Raw genomic sequence first — 26,125 nt, forward strand, 5'->3', positions numbered from 1 at the left:
GAACAAGGAGCATGACTAGCATAGCAGCAGCAGGGGCAGGTGAGGTCCTCATTCTTCGTGCGTAGGAATTTGCAAAGAGGTTTGAGCGGATGCTAAAATTCCTATGGATTCGGTATGCAAAGGATGGATTCCAATGGAATGCTATGCACGTTTCCTACAAACCAAAGGCTAACGTTGTGGTGACAAAAAAATTAAAGTTCTTTCCCCTGACATTATAACTTCATAAACAGTTTACTCGACTACTCCAAAATCTAACACGCGCTGTGGTGAAAAGATCCGACCTGCCGGATTCGAACCAGCGACCTAAGGATCATCTGCTCGAACTACAGTCCTCCGCTCTACCAACTGAGCTAAGGTCGGTTTCTGTGAGCCTCTACGTTATATTGATATCATCATTATTGATCACCTGAGAAATCGATTAGAAATTAGAATTCTTTCTAACAACTACATGAGCACAGAGAGAACGGCGACTTTGTCGCTGTCAGATGAAGCATTCATGGCGTGACCATCGGAAACAACAGTAGCTTGAAAGGTCACTGTGAACCGGTGGATGCAGGTGGAATGCGCTCTCCCATCGTGGATGTAGGATTGCCATGCTACATGGAGCTCTGTCCTATCTCTTCTCTCTCTCAAAAAAAAAAAGGATGGTGCCTCTACTAATACCCTGACCCGCTGATTGCCAAGCATGGCAATTTGACTTGGCATCCTTGTCACGCATGTCATCTCCATGTACCACCGCCACTTATATACCATCTCGCAGGGATCAACTTCTCATTTATTTGCAGAGGTGAGCTCCCAATTTTTTTTATCTATGTGTTGCATTTTTTAAACTCAGTTGTGCTGCTCAAAACTTCCCAATTTTTTTTATCTATGTGTTGCATTTTTTAAATTCAGTTGTGCTGCTCAAAACTACTTCTCATCTGACAGTGATCAACTTCTCTCTTCTTTGCAGAGGTGAGTTTCTGCTCTTTATCTATTTACAGTGTCGATCTTTTCTTTTTCCACTAATGTATATCATTGCATTACTTTCTGAGCTCCTGTGTCAGATTGACAAATAATTTGTTTGGGCATAGTCACGTTCAATGCTGGACTACTAATGGAAGTGTGCATTCTCTTTAAATTTGTTACACAGTGTTTCTTCAATTAATAATTAAATGAACATGAAAACTCCTGTGTCCATCATGTATTCTAATTCTTATTGCCTCACTGCACATGGTTGACGATTTTTTAAATAAATTGATACTAAATAAACCCACCTTAAGCTAAATGAAAAGATTCAAACGTTTTTTCCCGCTAAGTGTTCATTCCTTTTTTTATGTTCTGAAAATTGCTTTAGGAAAAACATCTTAGTAGCTTATATGCTTTGGGAGGGTTACAATTTTGAAAGCCCAGTGCTAATCTTTTCATTTATATGAGGATATTTATACTTCTTTTTCACATCCAAAAATATAAAATTCAGACATATAAGACAAGCCAAGACTCCGCTGAAAAAATCACTAAAGAAATACAATATCTAGAAGAATATTTACTCCGCAATTTGGACAGCTCAGTGTTCGTTCTTTTTTTTATGTGCTGAACCATTCTCGCTTATCAGTATGCCTGTGCCTCGCAGTGCAGCAAGCCAAAAGCTACTACTGAACTTCAATTTTCCACACTTCCATTTCACAATGCGCGTCCACCTAGTCTGACAGAAGTACAGAACACTACAGATCGAAGCAGCGAAGCAGCGAAAGACTGGGCCTTTGTAAAATCAGGTGAGCTCACATTCTGGCCCGACGCAACGCTGGCGGCCCATACGGCGTACGCAGTTTTCTACTTTGCCCCGGCCCCCTTTGTCTCCTCCACGTGAGTCGTGACTCTCAGTTTCTGGTTTTCTACGTGAGTCGTGATTCTTTTTTACTTTGCAAGTGGTTTTACTGTCCAGCTCGAGGGCGTAACATAGAAGAAGGTACCTCGCGATTTGCTCGCACATGACTTGAGCCAACATGCTTGCGGATTTCCCAGTTCCCATGGCCCGGAACCAGTATTTTTGTGAACAAGTCTCATTGTTTCTGCTATCTGCCCCGCTCGCTTCCCTTGGTACATTGTGAACTTGCACCAGCACAAGTGCTGCACATGACTTGGTACCGCTGTTACGTTTCCCGATTCTCCTCGTGTCCCCCAGTTACAATAAGCAGCAAGATTTTGGAGAACCGTATAAATCGTTGGCAAAATCGCAGCATACGAAAAAGATTTGGTTGGAAAAAAAATTTCATTGAACAAATGAAAGAATCCACCAGCAAGTCCATCACTAACTACTACAGACTACAAACTTTAGCCGCGCGGAACACTCTCCACAGTGTAGTTACGCTCTACGAAATCTACCACAAGGTGGCGCACGACGACGTGTCCGGGTCCACGAGCGCGGGGACCAGGTACTTCCTCCCGTGGGCCCCGTTCGCGTTATAACTGGCCCCGCTGGCCTGGTCCACCAGCAGCGACCCCGCGTAGCCGGGGTACGCGCCCTTGCCGTACACGCCGGCGCACGCCGTGGCGGCCTCCAGCGGCGCGTCCGCGGAGCCCTCCTGGAAGAAGCCGTTGCCGAACGGGTTGGTCACCGTGCCGACGATCATGGACGCCAGGGAGATCACCATGCCGTCGACCCCGACGTCGCCGTTGGGTGGGGTGAGCGGTGCCGCCTGCGGGCCGTACACGGGCTGGTGGAACGGCCACGCGCACTGGCCGGGGCACTGCGACGCCGGGTTGCCGACCCACACGTACGCGAACCGACCTGCGCGGGACCGCGGAGACGCGCCGTGCGTGCCGCACCTGCTCACGCAGAAGCCGTCCACGGCCACATCGTCGGCCGTGAGCACCAAGTTGATGGCGCGGCTCGGCGCGCCCCGGGCAGCGAGCTTGAGGAGGTCCCTCTCGCTGAGCCGCTTGCCCAGGGAGTAGGACTGGTCGAGGACGTGGGGGCCGAGCTGCAAGGCTGGGAACCGCGCCTTGGAGTTGGCGTAGTACTTCCGCGCTGTCTTGAACCAAGTTGCGACGGACGGCTCCGGCTGCGTCTGCGGCGCCGCCGGGGCCGCCGACAGCGACGAGACGAAGTCGGTGATCACCGCGCGCTGCGGCGCGGAGAAGTTGCCGTACCAGATGAAGTTGACGGCGACGCGGCCCGACAGGAGCGCGCCCTTGTGGTACTTCATGGTGATGGCAGGCTCCTGCACGAGCGCAGTGAGCCTCCTCGCCGCAAGACAGGTGTGGAACATCAATGCGCACGCCAGCAGCGTCGCTGCTAAAGATGCAGTGGAAGACGCCATTATCAGAACCAAAGCTTTCAACTGGTTCTTGTTCTTGGACGAGAGATTTCAGCTGGTTCTTGCTTGCGGATTTGTGATGGGTTGGGTGGGGTTTAACTATTATAGAAGCGGGGGTTTTATAGAAGCCACGAGCTGGCGAGTGCGTGAGTGAGACAGTAGTACAGTGTGGAGGGCTGGCAGCCTGGCACTGCGCGTGACGTATGAGGGGGAAGCTTTTTCTAGGCCAAAGTGAAGAGCCGTCCTTGGCCTGGTTGCCCGAACGGTCACTGGCAGCTGGCTGTGCGTGCCCCCTGCTGGATCCCAGCTGTAGAGGTGTGAGCACTTTACCGTTTTGTCCCGGCAGTTGGTGCCTCGGAGACCGTAGGCCATGACGCAAGCAGGGTCAGGTTGGGGATTGCGAGGGGAACGGGTAAAGTGGGGACCGCGGGAGTGGGTAAAAGCAGGTTGGCTTGTCGAGGCGCTTGAAATTTTAGGCAGCGGGATGCGAACGTTGGGACGGGTGGTGGGCCGGGCTCGTGAGTTTCGAACGTTGGAGGTCACTGGTTGGTGGGTCCAGTTCCCCGTATCAAGGGCTGTAAAGCGTACCGGCAGGACCCGGGTGCTCTGACAGTTGGTGCGCACTGCTCGGTACGCTACTGCTCCTACGATCCACTCACAACCTCGCCCGTGCCATCAGGGTTTGGCCATCCCTCATCCACATAACTTGCCAGCCAGGCTGGTGCTAGGGAAGAGACGAAAGGACGAGAAGAAATGAGCAAGCGGAGATGGCAGGCAAAATGGGAGTGAGAGAAGTCGATCGCTCATGCGAATACGTCATCCAATTACCATATTCTCATCCACATGAAAAAACTATGTAACGGTATAATCGAATTAGATACGGATGAATATGGTTAATCTTATATTCTATCTTATTTTTTATCAGAATCAAAATAAGATATAGATAGTCTTAGATATAGATACGAATATAGATGTTTTTGATTATAACTACGGATTAATACAAATCGAATATAAGACGAGTCGGATCCATACAATGTCAGTCATAATATTTATTCGAATATATAGTAAAAACAACAATTATATATCGCATCAGTTATGATTGTCCGACTGTTTTACGTATCCAAAACTCAACTACATTAGATATCTAAAAAACAAGTCAGCAATATACTCAAATAGAAGGAGTTATGTTAGAGCAAAATTGAAGAAATTACGAGTGTCTAATATGTTGGCTGAAGCATCTATTAATTATTTGAATATATTGATTACTTCAAATGAAAAGTTATAAATTACTAACTTGTAGATCTTATCGAGAGGTACAATTTTCATATAAAGAACATTTACATCCGACTCCGTATGAAAAAGTTACAAACTTCACAAGATAGACTTGGATAATTGTTGGATAGTCTTCGCATATATTCGATTTTAATCTCGGATATTCGATATCTGACAAATATATGTCTCCCTATATCCGAATCTGATATCCGATACAACTATCCGAGATCTTATCCGATATCCTATACTTCTTCCGGATATAAGATATTCGAAATCCAATTTGCATATAAAATGGTTCGGGCGATTGGATGGGTGAGAAAAATCCGGCCCGTTTTCACCGCTATCTCTATGGCTAGACTTGACAAATAAACCTAATTACCCCTTTACCCATGGGTAAATATCCTAATAGGGCCAAGTATGTGTCAGATATGGTATCCACAGATATGATTATGGGTAAAAAATACTACCTGACGGGTATATAAGTATGGGTATATGTAAGATATACCTATATCATGACACTCGTTTACCCGTATATTCTCTCTACGTAGGACCAATCCTCAAAACCTTAATCCCGACTCGGATCGACTCGTTCACATTCCACACCCGACCACCTGTCAAAACCCCTCGGCCACTTCTCATGAGTCACGACTCGCAACTCAGATCTCGCCCTGACGTCGCACATCCCTGCCTTGACGTCGCCCAGCACTACGCCACCCTGTCACTACCGTCGTCAGCCCCTCCCCTTCTCCTCACCATCATCGAGAACCTCGCTCGTCTCTCTATGTGGTTGTCCCTCTTCCTTACGGCCACGAACCCACACGAGGAGAGAATCGCGGGTGGAGCCGTCGATCCCTAGGAGTCTAGGAGATTAGGACGAGGCACGTTCCACCATGCGACCACAACAGCACCCCCACCGCTCCATGCATCCTCCCACCTTTGTATAGATCGTTGCCTTACTCCCAAGACTCCAATTGTTGCCTTGCCCCCGCGATATACGTCGCATCATTGTCTTGCCCTCAGATCTACACCGCCCCCACTACCGATGGGGCTATCGCCGATAGTCAGCTGAAGTGATCCGACAGCATCATCACCTGGTCCTTCGCCAGTCGCCGGTCCGTCAAGCTCAGAGGGTACACCCCCTCCTCCGCGCTGGACAGCCCGGCCACCATCGACCCGCCCCTTGCCAAGATTGCATCCGATGTCGCGCTTGACAACGCCAAGCTGCAACAAAAGAAGCGGATGGTGGTGTACATGGTGTACGCGTGGAGGGGATGGTGTTGGACCCGGACGCTACCTCCCATTGCTGTCGGAGTCGGATGACGCCTCCGGTTGCTCCCGAAGTTGAACACCACAACCGAAGCTCCCCCATCAGCATCCCAATGTCATACGCCAGTCGTTGTCGTCTCCCGACCAATGGAACTCACCAAACACGTGAAAAGACTGAGCCACTGCCCTCCTCACTCATCGTCCACCATTGGTGAGGACACTCTCACCTCCCTCTTCTCCCGATCTGAATGTTTGGCACGTAAACAGGTATGCCTGTGGACGACGAGTATGTGCTCGGCTATTTGCCCGTAGGTGCTCACGAGTATAGCCACGGGCGATTTTTTTTTTGTGGGTATATGTATGTGGGAGTACTACTCATGCTCGTCAAGCCCGACTGCTCCATATCCATGCCCTATGCTAACACAAGCATCATCTTTGCACTGTGCATAACTGAATTTGGGTCTATGCAAGGCTGTGAGCTGACGGACGATCATTGTCAGGTTAGGGGAACCCACTCGCTTGTAGATTTGGCATTGAAGGAACACATATTTGCCTGATTGTATTAGATTAGGGATGGTAATTCTATTCATGGGTTCAGGTACCCATGAGTATACGCATGGTTTTTTGCCTGTGGGCATGTCGGGTGGGGTACCCACTAGAGAACGGGTCGGTCATAGGTCTATAGCTTTGCCCATAGGTACCCACTGGCAGACCCGAAATGCCTTAGTCCACTAAAAATATGTGCCCATAGATCCTTCGATTCTGCCCCACGTATGAGTCCAGTTGTCTGGCATTATTTTCTCCCATCGTCTCTCTCTCTCTCTCTTGCCCCCCCCCCTCCCACCATTTCTCACTTCGCTCAAATCTGCACGGCCGCACCTCGCCTCTAGCCGGCAGTGCCTCACACCTCGCCCCTGGCTAGCTATTATCGTAGTATGGTTGTGCCCCCCTCTAGCAAGCAACACCCCACGCCTCGCCCCCACTCGACCACCACAACGACACGGTTGTGCCCTCCTCCAGCCAATAGTGCCCCTCGCCTCGCCCCTGGCCTGTCGCCGTTGTAGCATGATCGATCTGTTGCAAGGGGTCATAGAGGAGAAGGGGCGGAGCCCCTGCTACCAGGTGATTTGTCGTCGGTGTTAACTTGTTACATGTGTGCCTCCGGCCATCGAGCCGTCGAGATGCGCTCTGCCAATCATCGTGACATTACGTTGAGGTGTTTTGTCTGTCGGCCTTTGTGCCGTGTATTTGAGGTGTTTGAGTTATCGCTGGCCAGATGTTAGGGCTGCCGAGTGCTCAATTGGCTGGGTGAGCTGTGCCGTCGGTGTGCGCGTTGTGGCCTTGTGGTGTGGTCACTATAGTCCTCCTTGGCATGTGAGCTCCGTCTTGATTTTGCCATGTCACTGTAGAGCCTGTGTGAGCTCCACCTCCACCCTCATCCGACTCCGGGCATCGCCTCCACCTGACCGTCATCTGACCGTCCAGAGTCGACCCCTGCCCGCTGTCCACAACCGGCCGCCACATTAGGCCTCAACTTGCTGCTGCGTGGAGCTTGCATTGCTGGTGCTGCCAAAAACCCATGGGCGACCCGTGGGTTTCGGGAACTCAGCGAGCACGAGCACAGACATTATTTTCTGCCATCACCCTTCGCGGGGCACGGATCGGGAAACCCGATTCGGATCACGGGTCAAGTACGGATTTGCTTTGCCCGCACCCGAATTGACCCGTTGCCATCCTTAGATCAGATGGGACTAATTTTCAAAGTATAGGTTGTAGTTTTTTTTTTCCTTATAGTAGAAAGATTTTTAACAAAATAACCAATCAATAAGGCTTTTTTTTTAATTTTTTAATTTTTAGACTATTACTTTTGAATTTTTTATTTTTGAATTTTTTTTTCAAAAATAGGGCGCGTGAAAGCCTGACATGCCATTATACCTGCAGTGGCTCAGCCGTGCTCGATCCAACCCGGCACGATATGATGCCTCGGTTATGTAGTCATGTAGTCGAGCGTGACGGACTGTACTCTAACCAGATTGTCTAGACATGCCCGTATCGAACCAGCATATCAGGCCCACTTGGCCAGCACTAGATGAGACGATCTCTGACGAGGCCCATCGACGTACGGCGCTGGGCTAAAGCGAGCGAAAGTACGGGTCCCGCATGTCACCGGCGGTATGCGCATGTCGGCGCCACCACCCAGCGCTTTCCTGCTCCCCGGTGTGGGCTCGCCTAGAGATCGGCGTACGGCTCGGCCAGCTGGTGCTGAAGCGTCTAGACGCGTCGCGCTGCGGTCGTGGCCCCACGCTACGGCTTCACGACGCGCTCGTGAACGCCATCGCTAATTGCTCGCCCACCACTGGCCAGCGGCCATTCATCCAGAAATCGTACAGGGACGCAGAAGCCTGCCTTATCCGCAGTAGTTGTAGGTGGCCAGCGACCGTTGGATCTTGATGATGAACGGCAAAGGGAAAAGGTAGCAGACTTCAATCCGAGCTAGCTCGCGCCATTTATGACGCTTTCCGCGTGCATGACTGTGCAACTATCGTGCCAGCACTCCTCTGCTCATATTTGGCGTGTCTGCATGTAGATGTACCCCTGCTTTAGTTATTTCACGCAGGCCACCTAGCTCGTCGTCTTCGAAGCCGGAAACGGAATGTGAGTGCAGTTGGCTATTGGTGCTTCGAATAGTTCGACAACTACGGAGTCGCTGGATGCATATAGCTCGTTTGCACGGGTTGTATCGCGACTTAAGAAGTGTACGGTGGTTATTAGTTTAACGGTTGATTAAACACGTGTCGATGGTGTTTATGATCTGCTTATGTGGACAAAGGAGCAGCAGTAGCATGTCGGGTTGTTATAAAAATACACCTTTTAATATAATTATATGATCAAATATCAGAATTATATCTATTAAAAATAGATGTCTCTCTAAACAATATCTTCTTATCATACTCATTCAACATGTATAAATATGTAAACATTTGTCACTAATAAAAACAAGCAATGATTCTTTCTATTCATTACTTTGTGTCTCCTATCAATATCTATTTGTAATACGTATCAGCACGATTGTTCTCCACTGAGCAATCGTAACAGAAGACAGCAAGACCAGAGGCCAATCAGTCTCAACATCCAACTAACAGAGACACAAATGCCTCAATCATCCAGGCACGTTGTGCTCTACTCTGCTAATCGGCCAAACTCACATGCGTAAGATCAAAGAAGACGAACACCGTACGATCGGCAACTACACTGCTGTCATCCACGCCATACTGGACATCACCTCCATCATCTAAACTGTGCTAAGAAGCCGAAGGACGAACACACACACAACGCATCTTCCTCAACCATCGCTCGCCGTCGACGAGATCATTCCAATCGACCGCACCACGGCCGAGGACATCCACAAGGCATCTTCAATTCTGCTCGTCAGGCTTGATGTTGTTGAACATGGCCAACCTTGGGTCGACGGACCCATCAAACCTGAGAACAGGAAGAAACAAGAACATAAGGTAAGGAACAATGGAGATTACTAATCTTACTCCGATGCTGTTTGCTCACGAGGAAGGAGGAACCGAATTCCGATTCTTCACTGTCGGTGACAAGGGAACCAGGGGTCCCCGAGTCAGGAGGCCAGGACAGCAGAGTGCCACGTAGCGCCCTCCCTTGGAGGTTATCTCCCCGAGGTCCAAGAAGACCAAGTTCCGGGAGAGGGTGCTCGGTTCTCCGATGACAAGAGAAGTCAGTTCCGGGAGAGAGTGATTGGGGCCGTGAACAGTGGCCCTCGAGCACCCAAGTTCCCCGAGGACCCGAGCAGTCAAGTTCCGGGAGAGAATGCTTGGGCCGTGAACAGTGGCCCCCGAGCACCCGAGTTCCCCGAGAACCCGAACAGTCAAGTTCCGGGAGAGAGTGCTTGGGGCCGTGAACAGTGGTCCCCGAGCACCCGAGTTCCCCGAGGACCAAGAGAGGGCATATCCGGGAGAGAGTGCTCGGAGCTGTGAACAGTAGTCCCCGAGCACTCACAGTTCCCCGAGGGCCTGAGAAGTCCTTCGCCGGTAGTCCCTGCAGGGGCTCAGTGGTGAGGTGTCAACTGGTAAGAGGCCCGATGCTGCATTTAAGAAGGCGAGTGGCCTGTCACTTCCAACCACTCCTCCCACGCTTGCTGTCAGTCTCTGCCACGGTCTGGCAGGGAGGCAAAAGGACATTTAATGCGCGGGTCCCATCACACGTCATCCGGCGTGCCTCGGGATAACGTCGCAGGGCTTGAGGTGCGACGGCTGCCGCTCTGCTGTGTCAAACTCGCTCTACCCCGCGCAGGCGGCAGCGACGCTCAACACGGCGTAGCACCGCACATCGTACCACGACCCTCATCCTGGTATCTGCCGGCGGCACTCCGACAGTTGGCTCGGCTTCGGCCCATCCAAACGCGGCCTGCTAAACGACGGCTTCTGCTCGGCTTCTAGATATTCACTTAGCATAACACAAGGTAATAGAAATATAGACATCTATTGACAAATATCAGATTTTATCTCCTATTACTGCAAGATCTACACCATATTTGATGATTATCTTCACTCTGTTAGCTGCATAATTTGATGTCTACGTTATGTAATTCAAGTCATAACTTAGCTTTACAAAATTTTACATCATTATTACAAATTTTCCATAATGATTTTTAATCACCAATAGCAAATTAATTGAATCTATGGTCAAATTCATATATGATACAATGACCGATCAAGAGTTTGAATGAACTCGTGCTTGATGGTCACAATTGTCTAACATAGGTAATGGACGTCAAAGTCAGTCTTACCTCACGCAGAATAGTAGCGACATATCAATCTCCCCAAGAGGGAGATCCACTAGTACTAGATCAAGTTAAATATAGAGTTTTATACATAATAAGGCATTATATCAATCTGGATGTCAAATCTGAGTATCTGATAAGGGAAGAAAATTCGAGTACTATATGGCTATCTCTTAAAATCAGATATGAAAAGCAGAAGACAGTCATTCTGCCGAATGCAAGTCATGAATGGTCACATCTCCGACCCTAGGATTTCAAATCCGTTAGAGATTACAATCATGTTGTTCATAAAATATGTTGTAAATTGCAATTTTGTAACAAAAAGAATATAAAGTTTATTCTAACTTAATCCATATATTACTTTAGGTCGACAAATATTATGAACTCTTTCTAAGGAATCATCATCAGTGTCTAATCAGCGCTGCTCTTTCACTATCCAAACGCCTATGGATGTTTAGCATCCAAATACCCAGCACAAATATGTCCACAAATTCAGACGCTAGGTAATAGAAACATCATAACTCTATTATTTTAGAAAATACACGGAGTTAAATAAGATAATATTTTCACAAACTATATTGATTCCATATAATCAATCAATATCAAATACTATAAATTATCAACATATATTTCTCCTTAAAATGGTTGTACACCTTCAATTAGATCAACATTCAACTTGGTCAAAACAAATATAGTAATTAAGGAGAATTATTTTTCTCAACATCACAATGTTTTCCCAACAGAAGCAAAATGGATTTTTATATAGCACAAGGGTTTACGCGGAGACTCGACATCAATTACGATGCTACATACCTTATAGTATACGTAGAACTTATGTTCTCATATTCAATATCAATAACAAATCATTTGAATTGGATAGATTCAAACATATAAGTCTCTAATAGACTTTTGTATTTTGAATCTAAATACAAATAACAATATATGTAGTGTACAACTTAAAGTCACTCTACGACTTCAAGCAGTTAAGTTGGTCGTGGTAAAACTGAATAAATGAGTTCTTTCCACATAAGAGTTAGTCCAACTGCAACGATTGCATATGTGTACTCATAATAAAACCTCAATTGGATTTTGTATTATTTCCAACCCACACACGACAAAAATATGTAATCACATTATGACGGAATTTGAGATGAATGATTTGATTAAAATTGAATTTCGCTTAAATCTACAACTTAAGCATATTCTTCAGAAATATTTATCCATTAGTCTACCAATATCCAAATAATATTAGACAATCATATCCATCAAAACACTTATAGTCATTCAATTCCTAAATATGAATCAAAATTCATTCATACCTTAGGTTGACGATAAAAAGATATTGAACCTAAAGTTCTATATCTTAGTAACATCAAAAAGCTCTTATATCTTGCAAATCATAACAGCCTGATATTTCATTTGCAAATAACTTGCTTGCTTAAATTACGTAGCTCCAACAACACAAATAGGTGAGAGTCAAAGATGATATCCGCAAATTCTTTGTGGTATCAAAGATCTAGATTTATTCTATCAAAAAAATCTAGATATGATCAGAGTGGGATATTCTGACACTGTCTATATAATTGATCCCCAGAACGTTAGTTCATAGACTGATTTTATGATTATATTGTCTTCTCATAAGAGTCATCAAAACATAATCCAGATGCTACCTCCACATATCATTTTGAAACATCGCATACATGTGCATGATTTCAGAAAATAAAAAACCACATACAACAATCATGTGGTATTAGTTTCATTAAATCACCAACTATTATCTATGAAGATAATTATGCATGTATTGCTCAAATACAAAAAAGTTACATAAAGAGCAATATAACCAAACATATTGCTCCTAATTTGTTCTATCCTCATAATAGGAAGATAAAAATCTTAAAAATTATGTGATAATCTCATATATTTATTCACTAAGTCCTTAACGACTTCTGTATTCCAAAAATGCATTCATGAATTGGTTTGCAACGACAAGAAAATTTGCAAGGTTAGGGAAGAGATAATCCCTTAGAACAACATGTTATTATTATATTTTACTATTTTCGTTTATGAGTTTTTTCTTTACAGTTTCTCATATAAGATTTTTAATGAGCCAATATATACCTTATTCCTCTTATTTCCCAAGAGGTTTTTTAGATTTTAATATGATCCATAGATCATAATTATTGTTCTTTAAGCTCACTAAATAAGTTTTTCCTACCTAAGTTTCTCATATGAGCTTATAATGTGACAATAATCAATATATGTCATATTTTTTTCTCCTTACAATTTTTATTAGGTTTTAATGAGTTTTAATGGCATATCTATATATTATTTTCTCTTTATTTTTCTCATAGAGTTTTAGAGGAGTTTTTAACAAAAAAAATTATAACTGAAATAATTGATCAAATGGGAGCGTTATGAATAGATATATTTTAGATGTAACTATGTGTTCAGTTACCAAGAGTTATGTCTATTAGAAAAAGATGTCTCCTCAATAAATATATCCTCTCGTCATACGTATTGAACATATATAAATATGTAAACATTCTCATCAATGACAACAATTAATGATTCTTTTTATTCCCTACTTTCTATCTCCTATCAATATCTACTCGCAATAGTTGTCAGCCATCTTGATAAATAAGGGTATGTTTAGTTCATATTTAAATCTGTCACGTCTAAAATTAACTAAGTATAACTTGCCAAAAAATGTGGCTAAGAAATTCTTAACCATAAGTATGATAAAATTGGTCAAAAAACAAATATACCACGTGTGAACCAACAAGCTAACAAAGTATAACTTGCTACAATTATAACAGTCAATCAAATAACTATCATATTATCTATAATATAACTAATCTTGGATGCAAAGCATACACACAAATACCCTAAATTTTTCCTATCTCTCACGGTAGCTGGCTGGCCTCAAGCCAGTGGGAGTCGGGGGCCATGTGGACCGCGTGGCCCTCCACTGTAGTATTGTCCCTTAAAGCAGATCTATTAGCAGGCCTGCGGAGAGTTAGATACTTGGGTTAATGTAGATATATACCTAATTGAGACCGTATGGCCCGTAACGCGTATACAGGTATGATAAATGCAGGTAAAACGTACTTTGTAAAATATCACAGGGGAACAGAACAAATGTCAAAAGTTAGGGCGAGTACTTGTTGATTCGTCATGATTTTGAATCTGGCAAGTACTGTTTTACCCTTAACAACAATGATTACCGAGGACGTACCGTCATTTTACAGTCAGAAAAAGCCTAGCAACAATTTAAGCCGGCGTTAGGTACAAACTAGTTCACCCTCAAAACGTATTACTTGTACTGTTTAATCCCGATTAGTAAAAATACTCGTGCTGGTAGTACCGTCGTCAGGTAACCAGCCTCTAATAGTCATGTTTAGATTGTAACTATATTTGTCATATATAATTTTAGTTAAATATGGAATGTCATAGAAAATGTGGTAAACAAATTCTTAGCTAAATATATGGTAAAGTTAATTTAAAAACTAAATACAGAATATGTGAAATAAGGATCTAATAAAATATAATTTATTAAAATTATGATAGTTAACTTAACAGTTACCTAAAATATATAATATACTCAGAGTAACTAGACTCAAACTAAACGTATCCTTAACCGTCTTATACGAGTGACCACTGCTACTCCGCTAGTGCAGTAACAACTCTAGGAAATCACGCAGAGTAGTACTCATAAAAGATTAAGGGCAAATTAGCTAGGCATAATAAATTAAGGACAAATTGATGGTACGCATAATGACGTGTCGAGTGATGTACAAGTACGAGCCTCGGGTACGCATACGGCGACTGCTGTTAAACATTGCCACAGTGCAGCGGGACAGGGGATTCGGTAGGTGCCCAGGCTGTCATCTCGCAGGACGCATCTCGGGCTCATAAAACCCGGCTGCGCCGTGTCCCGCGCGTGTCCCCCTGTCCTCTAGTTTCCGGATGGTCTCATCTAATGGTCGTCCCACAGCTCACCTGCCACGGTCGCCACGAGAAAACTACTCTGATGTAAGATTATTTGTAAGAGATTTTGTTACTTCAGCGCTGAGATTTTTAAGTTAACTTTTTATGATAAGATTTTTTTATTTTACTTTACGAACTGTTTCAAAGAGAAACAGTTAGAGATAAGAAAAATAAAGTAAATGAAAACGTGAAGAAGAATCAGAAAAAAAAACAAAATGAAGAAAATATAATCAAAGATGGTCTAACGTATCATGATATGATCTCTGATACGTGGATCAGGAGCCTCGTGTGTACACAAGGTCTAACTATACTTTGGGAAATTTATGCAGGTCAAGATAGCTCTCTAAGATTTTTTTTTTCACATTTATAAAATAAGAGATAGTAACTATTTTTTATTCTAACCTTCATGTATGTAAAATAAGAGCTAGTTGTCCTAAAGGCACCTACAATAGTTATATAAAATAAGAGCTAGTTGTCCTAAAGGCAGCTACAATAGTTATAGATAGCAGATAATTTTTATTACTAGAGTATGCAGAGTAAAGTGAAGTGAATGGAGATAGATATGAAGCTAACTTGGAGGTAAATATTGCTCACATTAAGAGTAATCTTAGAGATCTAGTTCCTGAAGGAAAAAAATAATAATTGATAGCTCTAAGTATTATAAAATATCAAAAATTAAGAATGAATTTTTTAAAAAAAATATGTTAAGAGAAATAAGAAATAGCAATGGGAGATAATGATTAGAGCTGATTGCGAGTACCCCTACTCGCTAGTGGTGTTGGAGTAGGCTGTGGACTTGCCAAGGAACCGGACGGATAACCTTGGAGACGCCGCGGTTCACGGGCCTTGGATCCCATGTTCAAGTGTGCGCGTTTTCCCTCCACTGCACAGGCCGTGCACGGCTGGCTAGCGGATGGTCAGTGTCAACTGTTTGGACCAAGAGGAGACGGCAAGACGTCCAAACAGGTTCAACTCGATTCAGCAGGACGGGGCTAGGGCCTATGGGCGCATTCCACCATGAGCCAGTGCTACATGAAATTGATTGCGTCCCCCCTTCTCCGGGCCGGGCACGAAAGAAATCACCCGTAAAACTTTGTGAAGTGCTGCTATAGTATATTAGATATATTAAGCTATCTTTAATAAAAACTCTAAAAATTTATTCTTTATAATACTATTATAGTATCCCTTATCATTATTATAATATCTTTATTTTTTCTATCTCCAATAGCTATTATATTTCCTACTTTTCATTACTTTTCTCCTTCTTTTAGACCCACATATCACTCTCCATAAACAGTGTTACGGGAGGCCGGAGCGAGCGGCAAATATGTCGCTGCCGTATCCCTGTGCTCGGGCTCTCGTATAACTGTACAGGACTTTACCGACTCTGTTGAAGAGCTTTGCCGCACGCCTGGGCCGGCAAATCTATCGGCACGGTGATTTGCAGATGCAATACGACAACAGTTGGAGCTGGCATTAAAGGGATAAGATTTAGAGCAATTAGGAGGGTTACGTATTGTAGCTCGGGTCTCAACTACACATATATACATATAGATATGTATATATTTTTGCAAATACTAGAAAATAGCTAAAGTAATAATAGTTATATTGATAAATCGGTTAAAATAATCTAAAATGCATAGAAAAATATCTAAAACTCAACAAAATATATGAAACAGATTTAGTTAGTTTCGTATTAATGTCGTCTACATGTTAAAATTATGTGCATATATGAAAGTACCAATGTTTTTTATAATTAAATAAATATGTTAAATATTGATAAATTCATAAATAAGTATTGAGATGTTCAAAATTGGTGAACTCAATTTTTTTAATATTTTTTATCAAGTTATATAAATAATAGATATGACGTAGGCACGCCAATCCACTAGTAAAATGTAGTTGCAGCAAAATTGATTGCGTTATCCCTGTTCGTTTTCACTGATGATAATGGAGAAGTTCCAACACTAAATTGTTGTTCATCCAGAAAACAGGGAACGATTTGGGTTGCTGTGACGGGCTTTGTGCTAACAACAATCTTCAGATGTGTGTGCACGAAGCACGCATCAGTCCCTGCAATTCAAGAAAAAAAAATAGTAGTAGTATTCCGTGTAGACAGTACCACTGCTGTACTAGCATCGATCTTCTTTGGCTGCCATGAGATTCAGATTTAACAACCTTAGAACAAGACTAACCTGTAAAGGCTGTCATCACCGCAGGGTGTAGCCTAATAATTTGAGGCCATTGGTACGCACACACTGCGCGCAGGAAAACAATCCTTCACTTCATGTCAGCATGGATGTGATTTCTAAAAAAAAAAATGTTAGCATGGATTCATGATCGGTGGCTGGCGTGGAAGCCACAACGAAATCAGCGTCGCCCTCGGTCCAAACGCATCCAGCTGCTTCCCACCGAGTCAACTTCAGAGCAAGCCGCTTGAAAGGAAGGTCCAAACGAAAACAAAGGCAGGTAACCCACGGATGGGCAAGGAAGTTTACACGAAACTGCCATCTCATGCAGAATTCGCACCTATAAATACCCAAGCCCATCGCCATTCGGAAACCACACAAATAACACGCAGAGTCTCTTGCACTGCCACTAAATCAACACCAGCTAGTCGTCAATTCCTCTCTGAAAAATGGCATCAGCTCGTAGCATTCGTGCTTGGCACAACACAAGCCACGTCGCACTTGTGTTGGTTGCAGTGCTGCTGCTGAGTTCGGCACGTCTTTCCGAGGGGGCCAGGAGGCTGATGGAGCTGTACAAACCGCCGGCCAGCGAGCTCCTCAGGTACCACAACGGCGCCGTGCTGCAAGGCCGCATCCCGGTGTCCATCATCTGGTACGGCCGCTTCACGCCGTCGCAGAAGGCCGTCGTCACCGACTTCATCCAGTCCCTCACCACCACCTCGCAAGAGCCGACCCCGTCCGTGTCGCAGTGGTGGAACACCATCATCCAACTCTACCTGTCCAAGGCGCAGAGCAAGAACGGTGCGCGCCCCGGGAGCGCGCAGTTGGCGCTCGCCGGCCAGGTCACCGACGAAGGGTGCTCACTGGGGAAGCGCCTCAAGCTGTCCCAGCTCCCGGCGCTGGCGGCGAGGACCAGGCCGAAGAAGGGCGGGATCGCGCTGGTGCTCACCGCGCAGGACGTGGCAGTGGACGGGTTCTGCATGAGCCGGTGCGGGCTGCACGGCTCGGACGCCAGGGCCGGGACATCCTACGTCTGGGTCGGCAACTCGGCCACGCAGTGCCCCGGCCAGTGCGCGTGGCCGTTCCACCAGCCCCTGTACGGGCCCCAGACGCCTGCGCTTGTGCCGCCGAGCGGCGACGTCGGCGTGGACGGCATGGTGATGAACATCGCCAGCATGGTCGCGGGCACGGTGACCAACCCGTTTGGGGACGGGTTCTACCAGGGCGACAAGGATGCGCCGCTGGAGGCGGCCACCGCCTGCCCCGGGGTCTACGGCAGCGGCGCGTACCCCGGGTTCGCCGGGAACCTGGCGGTGGACCGCGCGACGGGGGCGAGTTACAATGCCAATGGCGCGCATGGGAGGAAGTACCTGCTTCCCGCGCTGTTCGACCCTGCAACGTCCACTTGTTCTACTTTGGTGTAACGACCAAGGAAACAATCGTGTCAGAATTGTGTAGTAACACTGTATATATGAGAGAGAGAGACATTGTAGTAGTAGTAACTAATAAGAGTTAAGATTTCTTCCATAAGCACAAGAAAAAAAAAATCTACTTTGCATTTTTTAAATGCTCCTCTGTTGCTTGTTCAGAAGCTGGAATCAGAAATTTGGCCACTTTTTGAAATGGCCTGTTGCAACCAATTGGAGATGCTATTGCTGCATATTGTGACGAAGAGCAGATTGCATTCTTGTGCGTTCGCGTATTTGTGTGATGCTCGAAATTGAAGGCGACTTAGTTTCCGAATTGGTGCGGTGTATGTATGAGGTGACTTACTATTTTTCTGCAGTACTCATTGGACATTCGATCAGATATCACGCTAAAAATTCCGGACAACCTACATATATAAAAACGGTTCTTCATTTTGTACCAAATGGTTTCCCTGAACTTTTTCGGAATTCCGAAAAGGAACGAAAATGCATGGAAGAAACTATCCAGAGTAGGGACTTCAACCACGACCTCAAGCACAGCCGTGTGCTCTAGCAACAGGAGACAAAAATATTTGTATTTCTTCAAAAAATGGTTAAACATGAATGTTCGTATAAACTACCCACGAGTCAACAACGAGCACAGGCAGATTGTCCCCAATTGCATCATGCCACTCTTCTCTAATACACCCACTTGATCCCGCTGTTCAATTGAAGGTAAGCAACATTAGATCATGCTCAACCGATTTTTGTCAGGGCACAAAATTCATTCACGAAGGGATTTTCGTCCGCTTCAGTGTTCTATCAGTTTCACTTCACAGTTTTCGTCACAAAAAGATTTCCAATATCATTACCTTTAAATCGAGATTCTCTTTATTTTCTTTTCACGAATCCTTTCAAATGAAAGCTATTGTAGATGACTGGAGTGTCACATCTTTGCCATGTGACATGCAGTGATCAGCCAACTAATAAAACAAATATAATGGGTTTCCTGGCACCACTTTGAACTTACTAGTGTCATATTGATACAAAAAAAGGTTGTAGGTGACAAACACCTAAACTGTAGGCCTTTATGCAAAAGTCTACTGATAGCATTGTGTTACAATCGGTGCCAAGAAACATTTGCATGCCATGGCTGAGCTCTTATCCTAACAGCTCGTCATCACGTGCATACTACTGCATTTTGACTTCCCAAATCAGGGGCCACGGACGCCATAAGCCCAAAAGCATCCGCAAACGCGTGCCACCCACAGATGGCCATCTGGGGAAGGCTGCATCCCAGGACGGACGGTACATGACTATAGGAAGCTGGTTCAGGCGGATCGGGATCCTCTGCAGTTGAGCTACAGTAAAGTGCATTTAGGTCTGCTTCGAGCCGTTGATTTTATGATAGATGCATCAGATTCGCATGCTACAACGCTCTACAGTAGTGTGCTACAGTACCAAAAAACGACTGTATATAAAACCAGATACTGTTGCTACAGTAATGCGTGATTAACTAATGCACAGCACTGTAGCACCAGACTCATTTTACTGTGTAAACAGTGATCCTCTGCATTAATTATGTATTAATGCAGAGAATCCGGGTCCGGTTCAGGCCGCACGTCCTTCCGGCCGGCCTGATCGCGGATGCGGCAGGCACACGAGCTGCCACGCCGGCGCGCCGCTCGCTTAACAGATTATCCGGGGTTATTTAGCCAGGACAGCCGGCCGCCGCACGGGCGACACGGGCTGTGCATCTCGGACACGCAGCAATGCACGTGATTCATCGGCTATATTTGTGTGTTCCCTGCACTTGAGAAAAGAGGGAACCTTCCTCTTGCACATGCGACCGTTTTGTCTGCCGAATCCGCAGCCGGGGAGGCGAAACGAGCCTTGTCGCTCGTCTGGTCGTGGTAATCCGCTGACCCTGCACTTTGTTACGTTTTAGGCTCGCCCCAACAGCTCAGCAGGGCCAAGATGCTGCGACCTTGCGACGAGCAGTGGCTAGCTGTCTCTAGAGATCTGCACGCCATTAAACGGCAGGGAAGCATCCGGGAACGTACCGGCGCTTTGGACTTCAGTGTCCCAAGCTCCCTATAAATAAGCGGTTCTGTGGTTCACTTGGCTCATCACTCTGCATCAGAAATTCAGAACACGGTAATTCTTGAACACACCTTCCATTGTCACTAGCTGCACACTTCTACATCTAGCCACACTCGGATCTTTAATTAGTAGCCAATAATGGCTGCCGTTTCTGCGAAGGCAGTGGTGCTTGCAGTAGTAGTGATTCTCAGCTCAATACAGCTCTGCATGGGGGCAAGGAGGCGCATGGAGCTGTACCAACCTAATCCAGCTGACATGCTCTCCTACCACGACGGACAAGTGCTCCACGGTGACATCGCCGTGTCTGTCCTCTGGTACGGAAAGTTCACAACGGCACAGAAGTCGGTCATCTCCGACTTCCTCCTTTCGCTCACGGCGGTGCCCCAGGCCGCCTCGCCGTCTGTTGCGCAATGGTGGAACACCATTGACCATCTCTACCTGTCCAAGGCGGTTCAAACCAAAGCCAATGGCGGCGGGGTCAAGAAAACTCAGGTGCTGCTCGCCAACCAAGTGTCCGACGACAACTGCTCCATGGGCAAGTCCCTAACGCTGGCGCAAGTCTCCGCTCTGGCCGCTCTGGCCAAGCCCAGGAATGACGGCGTCGCGCTGGTCTTCACGGCGCAGGACGTGACCGTCGATGGCTTCTGCACGAGCCGGTGCGGCCTGCACGGCTCGGACGCTAAGTCCGGCACGACCTACGCCTGGGTCGGCAATTCGGCCACGCAGTGCCCCGGCCAGTGCGCGTGGCCGCTCCACCAGCCCATGTACGGCCCGCAGAGCCCACCTCTCGTGGCCCCCAACGGCGACGTCGGGTTGGACGGCATGGTCATGAACCTCGCGAGCATGTTCGCCGGCGTGGTGACCGACCCGTTCGGTGACGCGTACTACCAGGGCAGCAGGGACGCGCCGCTGGAGGCCGCCACGGCGTGCCTGGGCGTCTTCGGGAACGGCGCGTACCCCGGATACGCCGGCGACCTGAAGGTGGACACGGCGACCGGTGCCAGCTACAACGCCAATGGTGCGCACGGGAGGAAGTACCTGCTCCCCGCGCTGTACAACCCGTCCACGTCGGCTTGCAGCACGTTGGTGTAGTGGAAACAGCAATGCTGGATTATTTCTTTGTTTGTTTGTTGAGAACGTTAGGTATATATCAGTGCAGATCACGTGTAATTCTTTCATTTTAGAGATTCAAATGTTGTTCGCAATAATATTGTTGAGGGAACGCAACTAGGGTTGGTCCAATTTCATCAAGACTCACAGAGTTTTTGAATCACCTTTTCTCTTCTTTTTTCACTTGCCTAGCTAACTTTTGCTAGATTCTGTAGCATCAAACCTATTTGTTTTTGCCTGACGAGAATTCGATGGATGAGATGAACCCACCTCTACTATATAGCCTTGAGGGCCTTCAAGTCGTCATCAACCTCACTTTGTTCAGAGCCCATGCTGCCATCCAAACCTTCTCTTCCATATCCAACACACCGCCACCCATCATCTTGTTGACGCACAAGGATTTCCTCACCGTCACTGCCCTTCTTACACTATCACCGCCCTCCCTGTGCCACCTCTTCTCCATCTTCTCCCCTGACTTCAATAAGACACACTCGTGCCACCTCCCTAACCTTCCCCTTCGTACCCAACACACCATTGCCCACAGCTTCGCTAGCTCATGCCGGCCATTCACCGCCGTCATCGATGTTCCACCGCTGTCGCCGCCCTCCCTGTGCCTCCTCGCTAACCTTCCCTTCCGTACCCAACATGCCATTGCTCACTGCCTCGTTGGTGCATCGGCCATTCCCCATCATCACCTCCCTTCCCAAGATGTCACCGCCCTCCCGCGCCACCACTTCTCCCCCGACTCTGGTGAGACACCCTACACTGCCGTCGAAACCTTTCCTTTCGTACCTAACGCGATGCTGCCTATCACCTCACCAGTGTGTACTGGCCTTTCCTGCCATCGTTGCCCTCCCCGCGACCCCTCCACAACTTTCCCTTCCGTACCCAATGTGACGTTGCTCGCTACCTCTCGGGGTATCGGTCTTTCCCCACCGTTACTGCCCTTCTCATGCTGTTGCCATCCTCCCCGTGCAACTTATTCTCCAACTTCTCCCCCGACTCTGGTGAGACACCATCACCCAACCTTCCCTTCCATACCCAACGCGTCGTCACCCGCCACCTCACTAGTGCGTGCCGACCTTCCCTACGGTTGCCACCCTTAAGCTACACGATGCTTCTGAATTCTTATAGAAATCATGCTACTAACTTTATTTATTATTTGAGAACGAGTCGTAGCTCGGTTGGTCAGCCGCTAAGGTGTGAGTGTTGCCACTCGGGTTCAATCATTGGGATTTAACTTGAGCTCTTATAAGTGGGTTTATCCCGAGTGCAACATAAGGTATGCATACGCGTGCGCGTTAGGTAGGATATGCGTGCTCGCACACTAAGATTCTAAGGCCCTTCAATATGTCTCTTGCATGTAGTCATGACACGCACGCGTGTGCATGCGTGAAACATGAGTGCGGTGTGTGTGAGTCTTGCGCGTTGTACTTATATAAAATTAATTAATTATTATTTATTTTGATTTTTTTCAAAGTTGTATACTTGTATTTGAGGTGGACCCTTCTTGACTCCTGTTGTTTTCTGCACGCAACGCATGCCTCTCACTAGTGCTTTGGCCGGTGCTCCGGCCGTCAAACAGTCCGGACGCGTCTTCTCGGCGGACGCGCGCGAGGCGCCTCGAATTGAACGGCGGACAGGCTGTGCCACTGCCCGTCCTTGGGAGTTGGTTGCTAACTTGACAAGCGAAAAGAGATTCACCTTGCTTGGTAGAATCAGGTTACTCGCGGCCTAAGTTGTACTGTAAGTTCCAAATGCACGCAGATGATCACCTGGCACCTGATCAAATTGTAGTACAGTTGACCTCATGGGACTAGAAATTTTCTTGAAGGCTACACAACGCGTGGATTCGAGAAAGCTCACTACTTTTTTTTCCCCCAGGGAAGGCGAGCAGATCGAGCATTCAGGATTAGATCACTCCATAAAACATTCAACGAGGTTCAGAAAGAAATCGACTGAATGAAACTTCAAGTGATAAGAAGACGTATCTGAGATATCGAAATACTCGTTGCAATTCGGGCTTGAAAGCTGACTTTGCTACATCCGTCCAGCGTGGCTTGTCCCTCGAAGCCCCAGCAACAAAACGCGGCGCGCCCGGCCACGACAAGAAGCCTGTAAACAAAAGGCACGGTCAACTACGGCTACGGGTATGGGAGATCGATTCGATCTATCTAGTGGCTGCACGATTCTATTCGTGCGTTCGTGTGCGCTCGCATTGTGGCTACGTGTGCCCTCGCATTGTGGCCACGTGTGCCCTGGAGATCTGTGGCGTGATCGCCATTCTGTACCAGGCACTCGATCTCACGCCGGGAAAAGAAAAACAGCTGTAGGAGCAACATGCATGCATGTATCGCGTATGGTCATCGGTCAATGGAGTCTTTGCTCGATCTACACAACAGTGAGCTGTCCAGAGAGCCCATGCATCGATCGAGCGTCACCATTTAATTGGCAGATTGATTGTTCGGCAATCTTGCAAAATCGAAAGAGCACATGCAGGGCACACCATTTACGACGTACTTCAATACATCTTATTTTTGAAAAAGATTTAGTTAAATTTTTAACTGATAATAGTTTTCAAAATGTTTAATTTAAAAATCTGAAAAATCATATGTGTAGATTTATTTTAAAAAATCTTTCATAATATGACAATTCAATAGATTTTATAAATATATTTTAATAAAAATAATGATAAAATATATGTAATTAGATATAGTATCTTGTCCAAAACAATGGTGGGAGGAAATACCGTGTCGTGGATAGCGCAGCATCGAACTGCGGTTTGGCCGGCGTAAGCGGCAGCTCCCCCGCCCCGCGCCATGGCTGGAGACGACCCTCATTCCCCGAAGCATATCCACATCTCGGACACCAAAAATCTAAGCAGTATAACGCGCGCGCTCAGTTCTGACCCGCCGCGCTGCTCGGCGCTTGGAACCTTCTGCGGCCACATGCGTCGGACAGCTGTGGCTCATCGATAGGCGGGGGAACCCGCGAGGTCAAATCCTCATCCCGTGGAGGGGAATAGAGTGTGCCGCAGCCTGACTCGCACTGTCTCTGGAGCCGTGCCCGGAAGCAACTGGACAGCGCAGCGCGCACGGTGGCGTGCGTGCAGTGCACAGCTCCTCGGTGCCTCCCCGCGGTCCCCCCGCCCGCCGCGCCCTACCGACAGCGCGCCAGGGTAGGGAGAACCATCCGCGAACTGTCTCGTGTGGTTCTCTTCTCCCATAGGCACGGCCGCACGGCTATAAGTAGAGAGCCAGGACGCCTTCAGGCTTCAGTCGCATCACCACAGCACACTCGACACAAGCTCGATCATCTAGTAGCTCACGACTCACAAATTTCGCAGTGCAATCACGCAACAAGTCCTAAGTAGCAATGGCTTCCCTTGTGCTAGTAGTGGCGATGGTACTGAGCCTGGCACAGCTCTCCGTGGGGAGCAGGAGGCTGATGGAGCTGTACATCCCTCCGGTGAGCGACCAGCTCACGTACCACCACGGCAGCGTGCTCAGCGGCGACATCCCCGTGTCGATCCTATGGTACGGCAAGTTCACACCGGCGCAGAGGTCGATCGTCTCTGACTTCCTCCTCTCGCTCACCGCCGCGCCGAACGCGGCCACGCCCTCGGTGGGGCAGTGGTGGGGCACCATCGACCAGCTCTACCTGTCGAACGCCGCCACGAACGGCGCGACGGCGACGCGCGTGCTCCTCGACGAGCAGGTGTCCGACGAGGGGTGCTCGCTGGGGAAATCGCTCACTCTGGCCCAGATCGAGCAGCTCGCGGCGCGCGTCGGCGGTAAGAAGGGCGACATCGCGCTGGTCTTCACCGACGAGGACGTGACCGTGGAGGGCTTCTGCAGCAGCCGATGCGGCAAGCACGGCTCCGCCCCAGGCGGCGAGTCCACCCACATCTGGGTCGGCAACTCCATGAAGCAGTGCCCCGGGCAGTGTGCGTGGCCGTTCTCGCAGCCGCTGTACGGGCCGCAGGGCGCGCCCCTGGTGGCGCCCAACGGCGACGTCGGGATGGACGGCATGTTGATGGTCCTCGCCACGATGGTGGCCGGCACGGTGACCAACCCCCACGGCGACGCGTTCTACCAGGGCCCAAAGGAAGCGCCACTGGAGGCGTGCAGCGCGTGCCCAGGCGTCTACGGCAGCGGCGCTTACCCGGGCTTCCCCGGGAACCTGCTCGTCGACCAAACCACCGGGGCCAGCTACAATGCTAACGGTGTGAACGGGAGGAAGTACATGCTCCCGGCCTTGTTCAACCCGGCGACGTCCACCTGCAACACCCTGGTGTAGTGGAGTTTGTACTGGACACGGTCTCTGTTTCTGTACGCCTGACCAAAGCTGCACATACGAGTTTGGAACTTGGAAGGAATTGAAATTACTTTGTTCGTTTAAGTTGTTTGCCTGGGCCTAAATTTGGTCCCAAAAGTATTACTTGTCCATCAGAGTCCCGTCGCAGCATCCGTATCGGTTAGGGCCCATCTAAACTGACCCAGTTTGGCCCAATGATAAATGATTCCAGCAAAAAGCATCGAGCCCGCTCGCCACCCTGGAGGTTTCCACAAATCGCATCCTCAAATCTATGATGCAAACACGTGTCCAAGGTGATAATCTCATCCATTGCAAATGTGAGAAATGATCTGATTATTTGTATCAATCATCGCTGTCATAAGGGTATTA

The 26,125-nt window shown here is 47.4% G+C and overlaps 4 protein-coding genes and 1 non-coding gene across 5 annotated transcripts; 3 read left to right on the forward strand and 2 right to left on the reverse strand.

Moving 5' to 3' along the window:
• Positions 1-275: 275 nt before the first annotated feature.
• Positions 276-360, reverse strand: TRNAY-GUA (transfer RNA tyrosine (anticodon GUA)). The gene is given in 2 exon segments: positions 276-311; positions 324-360. It is a non-coding gene; the product is annotated as a tRNA-Tyr (tRNA).
• Positions 361-2,221: 1,861 nt separating this feature from the next.
• LOC133919818 (protein PHOSPHATE-INDUCED 1 homolog) lies at positions 2,222-3,473 on the reverse strand. The gene has a single exon (XM_062364345.1). The coding sequence runs from the start codon at positions 3,300-3,302 to the stop codon at positions 2,361-2,363; it is 942 nt and encodes a 313-aa protein (XP_062220329.1). The 5' UTR covers positions 3,303-3,473; the 3' UTR covers positions 2,222-2,360.
• A 13,706-nt stretch (positions 3,474-17,179) lies between these two features.
• LOC133919819 (protein PHOSPHATE-INDUCED 1-like) lies at positions 17,180-18,477 on the forward strand. Its single transcript, XM_062364346.1, has one exon. It carries the CDS (start codon positions 17,270-17,272, stop codon positions 18,242-18,244), a length of 975 nt encoding a protein of 324 aa, XP_062220330.1. The 5' UTR covers positions 17,180-17,269; the 3' UTR covers positions 18,245-18,477.
• Positions 18,478-20,369: 1,892 nt separating this feature from the next.
• LOC133917717 (protein PHOSPHATE-INDUCED 1-like) lies at positions 20,370-21,570 on the forward strand. The gene has a single exon (XM_062361581.1). The coding sequence runs from the start codon at positions 20,468-20,470 to the stop codon at positions 21,419-21,421; it is 954 nt and encodes a 317-aa protein (XP_062217565.1). The 5' UTR covers positions 20,370-20,467; the 3' UTR covers positions 21,422-21,570.
• A 3,154-nt stretch (positions 21,571-24,724) lies between these two features.
• On the forward strand, positions 24,725-25,840 carry LOC133919820 (protein PHOSPHATE-INDUCED 1-like). Its single transcript, XM_062364347.1, has one exon. The coding sequence runs from the start codon at positions 24,815-24,817 to the stop codon at positions 25,736-25,738; it is 924 nt and encodes a 307-aa protein (XP_062220331.1). The 5' UTR covers positions 24,725-24,814; the 3' UTR covers positions 25,739-25,840.
• Positions 25,841-26,125: the final 285 nt, after the last annotated feature.

Source organism: Phragmites australis, chromosome 5 (genome assembly GCF_958298935.1).
Source record: "Phragmites australis chromosome 5, lpPhrAust1.1, whole genome shotgun sequence".
In the NCBI taxonomy this organism is placed as follows: domain Eukaryota; kingdom Viridiplantae; phylum Streptophyta; class Magnoliopsida; order Poales; family Poaceae; genus Phragmites; species Phragmites australis.